This window comes from Calidris pugnax, unplaced genomic scaffold (genome assembly GCF_001431845.1).
Source record: "Calidris pugnax isolate Ruff unplaced genomic scaffold, ASM143184v1 scaffold145, whole genome shotgun sequence".
Lineage (NCBI taxonomy): Eukaryota > Metazoa > Chordata > Aves > Charadriiformes > Scolopacidae > Calidris > Calidris pugnax.
In genome coordinates, this window is record NW_015090939.1 from 257,200 (window position 1) to 269,049 (window position 11,850).

Genomic DNA, 11,850 nt, shown 5'->3' on the forward strand with positions numbered 1-11,850 from the left:
TTTTTTATGGTAGGGGGCCCAAAACTGGACACAGCCCTCGAGGTGAGGCCTCACCAGTGCCCAGTACAGGGGGACAATCACCTCTCAGGCCCTACTCCCCACGCTGTTCCTGATACTTTTGTTGCGTGGTTTTACTGCCACCTCTCAATTATCCTGGGGGCAGATACTTTTTTTTGAACCACTTTAGGTCTCGTCAAACTTCTCAGCTTGGACAAGATGCTGGTCCTTGGCTGAGGCTGGGAAACTCATCGCTCACACCTTGTGGTGAAAATCCTGACTCTGCAATATCTTTTCTTCTTCAGGTCCAGGCTGAGGTTCTCATCCAGTAAAATTGCTCCAGTGCTGAATGTGAACGAAGCCCATGACAGGATCGTGTACTCTGTCAGGGAAGGCACTGCTGTGAGTCCAGATCCCTCTTGCAATCTCTCCCTGATCCTCATTACTGCCCTGGTTGGGTGCTGGCCTGGAATAATCCATGTGCAGGAAGGTTGTGGCTACTTCAGCCTTGTTCCTGCATTGCCAGAAAGGCAAGAAGTAGCCCTAGTTGTGTTGTGGGCTACAGAAAGGTGCAAACCAAGTGGTGGGAGGCTGTCTGGGTAGTGGAGAGCTCATATATCAGCTCACCCCAGTGATATGCTGCTCTTTTTGTAGGTCTCTGGTGCTCTGTCGCTGGCTGCTATGGAGTCCTTCATCCAGAAGCAGGAGAAGCTGCTGGAGAGTGTCCCCAGCAAAGCTCCTGAAGGAGAAGGAGGCAGAGAAGGGAAGGAAAGCTCCATGGGGACGTCGGAGCAGGGGACACATCCAGACACAGACTCTGGTGAGCTCAGCCCCTCTGTTACTGCTTCACTTGTGTCACTCTTGGTGCTCCAACATCTCCAGGCTCAGCTTGAAAGGCCTTCAGTGTGAGGACCCGGTCTCCTGCCTTTTGTGCCTTGATTAAAAAGAAGGCAAACGGAGTTTTTCCAGCCCTGTTTGGTGATTTCTCTGGGTTTTATGGCTATTGGAAGCAAACTGGGTCTTAGCTTAGTTGTGTCACTGTAGATCTTCACCTGGATTTACTCAGCACAGTTGCTGCACAAATAAGTTGAAGGACATGCTTCTTAAGCTGCAAATGTTAAAAGATCGAGCTCTTAGAAACTGCAAAATGGCCAAATTTCAATTTCTTGATAGTCTCGTCAGCCTTGATGTGTCCATAGAAAGGATTTTTTTTGAGGTTCAGTGAGGTTTGGATAGTTTTGGTGGGAATAGCAAATCCCAATTCAAGGAATGATGTTCCCTTTCTGAATAGAGATCCATCCTCTGAAGCTCGGGGTGCCTCTCGGAGCGGTTACACGATTATCCTGAACACGAGCAAAAAAAAATATGTTTTCTAATCTTTTTCTTGGAATAGTTGGGCTGTATCAGCTGGAACTTCCCAAAAACTTCACTCCAGTGGTTGGAGTTTGGCAAGCTCTGCTTGAAAGCATGTGCTTGTGACAGGATGGGTCTGGTATTCTGAAACCCAGCCTGTGCTACCAGCTTTGCCTAGAAACTTCAAACACTGTCCTTGTTCTGGAGCTTGTGGGGAGCAGGACTGGAATGGGAGGCCAAGATCTCTGGGTAGAGCACAAGAGATATGGAGCAGGCCAAAGGAGCTGAAATCTTAAGGAAATTTGACATAAATGATGTCAAATGCCTGCGGGTCTGTGATGCTTCAGAGCTGAGACAGGGCAGGCTGGTCTGGCAGGGCGAGGGGGATGAATGTCTGGTTCTAAAGGCAACTGGTTTCCATATCTGCTCACTGGGTGACTCTTCTGGGAAGAGGTTGGCCCGAGGGCTCTCCGAGGAAGGGGACTTGGATGCTACAGGAATAAACAGAGCTTGTCGATGATGCTTTTTGTATGGGGTTATGGTGAAACTACACAGCCTGCTCCATTTTTTTTTTTTATTTTTTTTGGGTGCAGGGAAGTCAAGTCTCGGAGGGCAAAGCAAACGAGGTGTAACTTGTGCGTGTCGTGCCCTCTGTCTTTTTCCAAATGAAATGGCCTGGAGTTAATTAATCCAGATTGTATGCAGCAGGGGAGGAGAGGAGGAGACATGCTGAATCCCTCTCCTCTTTATCTCCAGCAGTAAATGGTTTGGGAATAGGTCTCGTTGGCAGAGAGTGGTTGGAAGATGAGGTGTTGGGGAAGGTTAGAGCAGGGGGGCTGTGGTGCAGGGGCTCAATCTGCCAAAGGAGATGACACAGTCGCTTCAGGTTTATACTCTGGCCTAGGAGAGGTTCTCTCAGGCAGGTTTGTGGTATATAATGAGCTTATTCTGCATAAAACCCACAATGCTTTGGGGCCAAGCAGCATAGATTTAATTCTCTAACAAGTAGAACGTGTTTACACCGTAGGCTTCGACATCCTCCTGAGGGTATGAGGGAGGTTTTGCTGTCCCACGTGTGTGTCACCAGGGATGTGTGGGGATTTTTGTTTTAACTGGTGGGTCTGGTTAATCTGGATGTGGTTCCATCCCTCTTCCTGCCGAGACTTCCAAGTCTGCCACACGATGGCAGCCTGTAAACACCATCCAGGGCCTTGTGCCTGGAAAACTGCACCTTGGAAGAACGGGAAGTGTTGGTGAAACCTAGGAAAATAGTCCTCACCAATGTACCTTTCTCCTGGGTGCAGTCACTGCCACTTTTGTCACCTGTTTTGGGAACACTGTGATCCCCACGTGGTTTGATAATTTCACTGAATTTCATTGAATTTTTAGAGTTGGAAGGGACCATAGAGATCATCTAGTCCAACTCCCCTGCTGAAGCAGGATTGCCTAGAGCTTGTCAGAGCATGTTACTCAGGAGCATCCAGGCGGGGCTTGAAAATCTCCAAAGAAGGGGACTCCACAACCTGTTCCAGGGCTCTGGCACCCTCACCATGAAGAAGTTTCTCCTCATATTTGAGTGAAACCTCTTATGTTCCAACTTGTGCCCGTTGCCCCTCGTCCTCTCACTGGGAACCACTGAAAAGAGTCTGGCTCCCTCCTCCTTCAACCCTCCCTTGAGATACTTGTAGGCGTTGATAAGGTCTCCCCTCAGCCTTCTCTTCTCCAGACTAAAGAGTCCCAGCTCTCTCAGTCTCTCCTCATAAGGGAGATGCTCCAATCCTTGAATCATCTTTGTAGCCCTACGCTGGACTCTTTTGTACTGGTACCTGACATTTTTCTTCCCCAGGTGCAGGATCCTACACTTTTCCCTGTTGAACCTCATGAGGTTCTTCCTTGCCCAGCTCTCCAGCCTGTCCAGGTCACCCTGGATGGCAGCACAGCCCTCTGGGGTGTCAGCCACCCCTCCCGGTTTGGGATCATCAGCCAACTTGCTGAGGATACACCCTGTCCCCTCGTCCAGGTCACTGATGAATATATTAAACAGCACGGGTCCAAGTATTGACCCCTCAGTGTAATTGAGAAGGAGCTGAGCACTCGGAGCAGCCACGCTCTGGTCTGGTTTTCCCCTTGGTAGGAAGATTGGGGCTGCTTGGATGGAGGTGGAAATGAAAGAGAGATCAGGGCAGCAGGTGGGAAGGCAGGCTCACCATTCTAGCTGTGCCACAGCAGGTCATCTGCACGTGGCACAAGGTGCTAGGCTGGGCACAAGAACCTCAGGGAGGCTGTTGGGGGGAAAAAAGTGAGTTTTGGGTGATGTTTCCACCAGGTTTGCTTAAGCACTGAGTTGGCTTCTTCATCTGACCCTCCTCTTCCTCCTGACAGACTCGGAGACAGCTTTGGCTGACCTGGCCCTGGACGTGCTCCGTCTGCTGTTGGTGGATCACTGGAGCTGGCTGTGCACGGAGAACATCCAGAAGGTTTTCCACCTGCTCTTTGGGACCCTCATTCAAAGGTAAGGCCTCAGCAACCAACCTCACAGCTCTGAGAGATGACATTGCCTTTGGAGTTTAATCAAAAACTGCAGATAAATTCTTTCTGTCACATCAAACAACGAGGTTCTGTAAAGATGTTGCGTGTGTGTGGAGTAAACATCTTGGAGAGCTGTAGTAGGACTTGTTTTCCCCGTGGCCAGCATCCTGTCCTTGAACAACCACGGAAAGGAAGGATCCAGCTCCTTGTCCTGGAGACAGGGAGAGACTGGCCTCCTGGTCTCTCTGCCTGGGAGCTCAGCTTGTTCTTTCTGCAAAAGGAGAATAAACAGGCACGGGGAACGGGGACTTGTCAAGCAACAGCTGGAAGTGCAGCCTCCCAGGGTTGTTGCTCTTGCTGTTGCCCCCTCTCTGCTCTGTGGTGGTGCTTGTGCCTTGGGCAGTGACCTGCAGATGTGTTAGGGAAAGACTTCCTTTCCAGCTGGCCAAGCTTTTTGGAGGCCAGTGCCTCTGTGTGGTAAGGCATCAGACCAAGACACACAAACAGAGAGCATTTCTGGTTTTCTTGTGTAGGTCAGTGACTATCTTCAGCTGAGGATATGGTCCTTTGGAGTAAAAGGAAAGCCTTACCAGGAGTCTTATGAGGAGAGGCTGAGGGAACTGGGGTTATTCAGCCTGGAGAAGAGGAGGCTGAGGGGAGCCCTTATTGCTCTCTCCAACTCCCTGAAAGGAGGGTGTAGAGAGGTGGGGGGCGGTCTCTTTTCTCAAGTCCCAGGCGACAGGACAAGAGGAAATGGCCTCAAGTTGCCCCAGGGGAGGTTCAGGCTGGACATTAAGAACCACTTTTTCACTGAAAGGGTTCTCAGCCATTGGAATGGGCTGCCCAGGGAGGGGGTTGAGGCCCCATCCCTGGAGGTGTTCAAAAGCTGGGTTGATGTAGTGCTGGGAGGGATGGTTTAGTGATGATGCTCCTTGTTTGTTGTGTGGGTGTCTATTTTTGTCAGTTAGGTTGACGGTTGGACAAGATGATCTTGAAGGTCCCTTCCAACCTAGAAGATTCTGGGATTCTGTGAAGTGCTTGCCCCAACCCTGGAGGTTGGACGGGGCTTTGAGCAACCTGCTCTAGTGGGAGGTGTCCCTTCCCGTGGCAGGGGGGTTGGAAGGAGGGGATCTTTAAGGATTCTATGATTTTTGGCCAGGGGGAGCCTTGCAGCACTGCTTTTCCTGCTCCTGCACCTCTCCTTCTCTCTCAGGCATTCAAAGCTGGTGGCAGAATGCACAGGGCAGCACATTGTAAGCAAACTGGTAATTTAAGCCACCCTCAGCAGAGGTTGCCGAAGTGTTTTGAGGTCAGGTCATGGCTCTCACGTCTGTTTCCTGGGGTGGGAGGAGGTGGGTGTTGCTCCCCTTGCTCCAAAACGAGTTCTGGTCTCTTGGGGGAATGAGCTGGAACCCAATCCTTGGGTGTAAGCACAGAGGTATGAGAGCTTGAACAGGCACGTCATCACCTCCTAATAAGCAGTGTCCCGGTCACCCGGGGAGCCTGCAGCCCTGCCACGTGGCATTGGTATTTTCCACTAGAGAAGCTGTCACACACACACACACAGCACATGCTTTGCTCTGGAAGGTGGAGGAGCTCCACAAGTTCTGAATATATTTGTAGCTGCTGTTCTTGGATGGCTCTGGGTGAACCACGGTGTGCTGAGGGCAAACCTTTGGCTGGAGGTGCTGGTGGGAAGTCCTGTGACTCCTTGATGTCCTGATTGTGATCAGCACAGGGTGCAAATGCACCCTTTGGAGCTAACCCTGTTCTGTCTGTGTCCACGCTGGCTCTGCTCTTGTTCTGGGACAACCTGGTGTCCACAGGTCTGGTGTGAAGGAGATGGGAAGGAGTTCTTGCATTGCTAGAAGGATGGTGTTGCTCATGGTTTGCTGCAGGGAGCATTTTACTCTTCTCTTTCTGCTCCCATAGAATCATAGAGTCATAGAATTGCCCAGGCTGGAAGGGACCTCCAAAGGTCATCTAGTCCGACCCCCCCGCAGTCAGCAGGGACACCCCCAACTAGACCAGGTTGCCCAGGGCCTCGTCCAGCCTCTCCTTGAATATCTCCAGGGATGGGGCCTCAACCACCTCCCTGGGCAACCTGTGCCAGTGCTCCACCACCCTCCCAGTGAAGAACCCTCTCCTCATATCCAGTCTAAAGCTGTTCCCCTCCAGCTTGAAGCCATTGCCCCTCGTCCTGTCACTGCAGGCCTTTCTAAACAGGTTCTCCCCAGCCTTCCTGTAGGCTCCCTTCAGGTACTGGAAGGCTGCTATTAGGTCTCCCCGGAGCCTCCTCTTCTCCAGGCTGAACAACCCCAGCTCCCTCAGCCTGTCCTCGTAGCAGAGGTGCTCCATCCCCCTGATCATCCTTGTGGCCCTCCTCTGGACCCTCTCCATCAGGTCCATGTCCTTCTTATATTGAGGGCTCCAGACCTGCACACAATACTCCAGGTGAGGTCTCACCAGAGCAGCGTAAAGTGGCAGAATCCCCTCTCTGGACCTGCTGGCAACACATCTTTTGATGCAGCCCAGGATGGGATTGGCCTTCTGGGCTGCACGTGCCCACTGCCTGCTCATGTCCAGCTTCTCCTCCACCAGCACCCCCAGATCCCTTTCCTCAGGGCTGCTTTCCAATACCTCACCCCCCAGTCTGTACTGATGGGGAGGATTGTTCCGGCCCAGGTGCAGAACCCTGCATTTGCTCTTGTTGAACCTCATGAGGTTCACCTGGGCCCACCTCTCCAGCCTGTCATAGCTACCACCCCATCCCAGAAGGTCACACTTCAGTCTCCTGAAAGGGAAGAGTGTTAGGGTGGAGGTTTTCCTACCTCAAATCAAAGGGTAGGCAGGTTCTTGGTGAGCCTGGAAGCCCACATGGAGGGCTGGTGCTCGGCAGGACATTTCAGTGGATGCAGGGACTGCCCTGAGAGCAGTCAGTGTCTGCCTGTCCTGCAAGCTGGGGTCTGGTATCGTCACACTTCAGTCTCCTGCAAGGGAAGTGTTAGGGTGGAGGTTTTCCTACCTCAAAGCAAAGGGTAGGCAGGTTCTTGGTGATCCTGGAAGCCCACATGGAGGGCTGGGGCTCAGGAGGACACTTCAGTGTCTGCAGGAACTGCCCTGAGAGCAGTCAATATCTGCCTGTCCTGCAAGCTGGGGTCTGGTACGAGAGGAGAATTGGGAATAGGGAGGGGGATCAAGAGCAGATCAAGAAGTTCGGTCACACTTCAGTCTCCTGAAAGGGAAGAGTGTTAGGGTGGAGGTTTTCCTACCTCAAATCAAAGGGTAGGCAGGTTCTTGGTGAGCCTGGAAGCCCACATGGAGGGCTGGTGCTCGGCAGGACATTTCAGTGGATGCAGGGACTGCCCTGAGAGCAGTCAGTGTCTGCCTGTCCTGCAAGCTGGGGTCTGGTATGAGAGGAGAATTGGGAATAGGGAGGGGGATCAAGAGCAGATCAAGAAGTCCTGAGCAGATCAAGAGGTCCCTAGCCCAGACCTGCTGCCAGCTGCCCCTCCACGGCGTGGATTTGCTGGCATTTCTCTTCCTTTTAAGTATTTGCAACTTGATCGTGTCTCAGCCAGACCTGGCACAGCCCTGGCACTGGTTTTCTGGCTGGCACTGCCTGGCATTTGCAGGTGGAGAAAATACCAGAAGCTGTTCTGGGACCTTGTGCTATTCAAGGCATCGTTCCTCCCACCTCTGAGAACAGACAGATGACCACGGGGCAGCGGGTGGGCACACACCCTGTCTCTGAACTGTTCCTGGTCACAGGGTGCGAGTAGGAATCATCCCTCCATCAGATGAGGTCCTTCTTGGTTCCTATCAGTGGCTGGGTTAGGTGGTGGGTGGTGGAAAGGAGGTTTCCTCCTCTTTTAGGAGATGGTGGCCTCCTCCCATTTACAGGTGGAGAAAATACCAGAAGCTGTTTTGGGAGCCTGTGCTATTCAAGGCATCGTTCCTCCCACCTCTGAGAACAGACAGATGACCACGGGGCAGCGGGTGGGCACACACCCTGTCTCTGAACTGTTCCTGGTCACAGGGTGTGAGTAGGAATCATCCCTCCATCAGATGAGGTCCTTCTTGGTTCCTATCAGTGGCTGGGTTAGGTGGTGGGTGGTGGAAAGGAGGTTTCCTCCTCTTTTAGGAGATGGTGGCCTCCTCCTCTTTTAGGAGATGGTGGCCTCCTCCTCTTTTAGGAGATGGTGGCCTCCTCCTCTTTTAGGAGATGGTGGCCTCCTCCTCTAGGAGATGGCCTCCTCCTTGAAGAGGTTAAAAAAGCCATGTTTTGGATGTTCAGAAGGGGATTGCTGCCGGATTCATGCTCCTCACCCAGTTTGTCTTTGCTGAGGAGTGTTCTCCTTCCACAGCCTTCTCTGCACTGAGTTTGCCTTGGGCCAGAGCAGAAGAATCCAACAGAAACCCCCCAAGAACAAGGTCCAGCTTCTCCAGAGAGCCCTCTCCTTTGGGGGGCTTTCTCCCTTGGTGCCCACAGCCTCCCCTATGGTGCCATTGAGTGATGGCTGTGACCGTGCTGATGATGGGACCTCCCTACCCTGCTCCCTTGGCCCTTCTCTGCCTGGAGCATCCCACCACGTTCCTCTTTCCCCTCTCAGTAGCTGCAGTAGCTGGAGCTGGGCACTATCCATCTCCCCTGACTGTCAGTTTAACGGGGAGAGGAAGGCTGGATGACCGAAAAAGGTAATTGTTAAGTAAAAAGGGATGAGATCTCAGCCCCGCCGCCCCTCGTCCCCATTATGTAAGAGGGAGTGAGCCTTTTTTGGAGCCGAAAGGAGAAGGCGGAGGGACCTGGGAGGCTTTTTGGGGACAGCCCTGGGGCCCAGGATGGTTTCCAGCAGGCTCTGGGGCCGTGCCTGTAAACAAACCCAGCTCTGCACCCTCCTCTTTCCATCTCTCACTTCCCTCCCACTGGCTGGAAAGGCAGATCTCTCTCTTCCATGGGGAGGCTGCAAGAGGGACCTGTTTGTGAAAGGGAGTAGATGTGGGTCTATTTTGGGCTCTGGAGGGGGGGGTTGGTGGAAGAGCTACAAAACATTTTGAGAATCCGTGTGCTTTTTAGAGCCCCGTGAGTCAAAGCGGCGTTAAAAATACACGGTGAGGGTGCAAATCGAGCCCTGCCATGGGTCCATCCATCCCTGATGGCACCATGGTCACTAGGTCAGTGCCACGACAAGCTGGGGGCACCCATGGGTGACAGCCACCAGGGACCACCTCACCGTGTCCTTCAGCTGGGGTTCTCCCACCTCCACTTCTGTTCCCCCTTTTTTGGGGAGCCACAGGGACGGATCTTGGGAGGGTTTTAGGTGTGGATCCAAGTCTGTATGATTTTTCTAACCCCTTCCTGGGCATCACAAGAGAAAGCTGGGGCACCACGTGGAGGGAAGGTGTCTCAGCACATCCCAGTTGTCTGCACCCTGAAACCTGAGTGATTCTGGGGTGTAGAGACCCTGCCAGGGCTTGTGTGTATTTAAGGGAGCACGTGGCCCTACACAGGGCAGCTTTGATGGTGTCATGTTCCCCCGAGCATGAGTTTTTAAAAAAAATAAAAATGCAAAGCATCCTGTCTTACCCAGGAGAGCTGCTTGCTTCGGGTCACTTTGCTCCTCCAGGCTTTGTCCCTTCATTCCTCAGCGAAGTGGGTGGTTTTGGGGAGATGATGTTTCTCCCCAAAGGATGGGAGAGAGAGATGCTTTGAGACTGATTACAGATGACCATCAGGCTTTTAGGAGTGGTTTTTTTGCAAGTTCTTCTACTTCTAGTTCCCTTTGTGAGGTGACCCAGGGGTATGGCTTGTCTTCCTTGTAGGATTTTCTCTCTTTGGCTGGTTCTCCTGAGGTTTCAGCCACTGCTGAATGAGCAGGGGAAAGGAAAGTCCATCTGAGCTCAAATCCATCCCCAAGCTGAGTCCTGGGGCATGGTCTGGCTCTTGGGTGCTGCAGTGAGGGACACTGAGCCCTGGGGTGGGAGCAGAGGAGAGAAGGGGCTGGAGAGGTTTTGAATATGTACATTAAAATGGGGTGTAGAATCAAGGGGTGGTCTTGGATTTGAGGTGCTGGATCTTGCCAAGTGTTGCTGGGGCTCAAGACCTGGGCAAGGCCACAGATGACCATAGTCTTCATCCTTTCAGCAGAGGGTCTGGGGCATCTGAATTCTTGGTGCAGCCTAGGTTTTTGGCAGGGGTTTCAGCCTGTTAGGGTTTGGATAAATAGCTTGAGGTCTTGGTCTAAAGAGGAGATGTCTTGACACCTGTTTGGTGATGGAAATTGTTTGGGCAAGGTATGGCTACAGCATGGGGAGGAAGCTGGTGCAGGTAGGATGGAGTTGAGGTGTGCAGGCAGCTGGAGCCTGCAGAGCTGTGGGTTATTCAAGAATTTGTCCTTTCCAACACTGTGCTACACATTCAGTGTACCTCTGATGGGACAGGGAGGCTGGGGGGAGCAGGATGTGGCCCCTGAAGTGGTCTCAGAGCTGGCTGCTACGGAGGTTTCTCCCTGCAGAGGTAAAAACCACCATCAGCAACAGGACTCTGGTCTCCAGGGTGACTGTCACATTGCTGTGGCCTCTTCTCTGTCCTTTCCAGGCTCTCTGAGCTAGCAGGTTTCATGTCCCCCCCCATCCCTGCCTCCCTGTGTTGAGGGATAACAGCTCAGCAGCGTGGTTGGCTTCATGGGGGCTCACTTGGTGCCCAGCCTCACCAAGTGAGAACTTCTCAGACCTCTATCTGTGGCCTGTGCCTGACAAAGGTCCTGGGTTGTCAGTTGAATGGGGCAGCAAAGGGTCCTTGCGGCCAAGCCTGTGGTCTGGGACATCTGTGCTCACCCAAAGGGTGCTGCAGCTTGCTCTGGTGGCATGTCTCCTGTCCCTCCTTCAACAGGAACGTGGCACGGGGCCTGGCCATCACTGCCCTTGCCTTCTCACTGCCCTCTTGGCTTTGGGGCTGTGCTGGAGACGTGGGTGTCAGGCTGGGTGTTGTGGGCACTTGTGCAACCTCAGTGGTGTGAGTCAAGGAGCTCATAGCTGCAGGGAGTTGCTTGCTGGGTGTTGTTTTTTTTTTTTTTTTCCTGTCCCTCCTTCAGCAGGGACGTGGCACGGGGCCTCACCATCACTGCCCTTGCCTTCTCACTGCCCTCTTGGCTTTGGGGCTGTGCTGGAGCCCGTGGGTGTCAGGCCAGGTGCTGTGGGGCACTTGTGCAACCTCAGTGGTGTGAGTCAAGGAGCTCATAGCTGCAGGGAGCTGCTTGCTGGGTGTTGTTTTTTTTTTTTTTTCCCCCTGGTTTTTCTCCTCTTTATTCCTTGATCTCCGCGCCAACAGAACTGGCAAAAACAAAGACTTTTGGCAGCCTCTTCCATCCTCTTAACTTGAAAGTGCCACTGGCGTGTAGTGTTGCCTGACCCTCTTAAATGTCCCTGAGTACCTCACCACACCTGGCTTGGGCATCACTGCAGAGTTTTGTTGGCAGAAAGGAGCTGCCAATACCTAAATCCCCTCCATGTTCTGGCTTCTTACTTGGAGGAGTGGATTTGGGGCCAATAGTGTTTAACATTTTTATCAATGATATAGCAGGAGCTGCCAATACTTAAATCCCCTCCATATTCTGGCTTCTTACTTGGAGGAGTCGATTTGGGGCCAATAGTGTTGAACATTTTTATCAATGATATAGACAGGGGGATTAAAGGCACCATCAGCAAGTTTGCGGATGACACCAAGCTGTGTGGTGGTGTCCATACACCAGAGGGATGGGATGTCATCCAAAAGGACCTGGACAGGCTGGAGAGGTGGGCCCAGGTGAACCTCATGAGGTTCAACAAGAGCAAATGCAAGGTTCTGCACCTGGGCCGGAACAATCCTCACCATCAGTACAAACTGGGGGGTGAGGTATTGGAAAGCAGCCCTGAGGAAAGGGACGTGGGGGTGCTGGTGGAGGAGAAGCTGGACATGAGCAGGCAGTGGGC

At 52.6% G+C, this 11,850-nt stretch overlaps 1 protein-coding gene across 2 annotated transcripts in view; it reads left to right on the forward strand.

Moving 5' to 3' along the window:
- LOC106893671 (sorting nexin-19-like) overlaps positions 1-11,850 on the forward strand; it is a 129,148-nt gene that overhangs the window by 6,837 nt on the left and 110,461 nt on the right. For both annotated transcript variants that reach the window (XM_014951838.1, XM_014951839.1), the window contains exons 6-8: positions 303-399; positions 652-817; positions 3,733-3,862. In XM_014951838.1, coding sequence (XP_014807324.1) covers positions 303-399; positions 652-817; positions 3,733-3,862 — 393 coding nt within the window. The remainder of the gene's footprint in view (positions 1-302; positions 400-651; positions 818-3,732; positions 3,863-11,850) is intronic.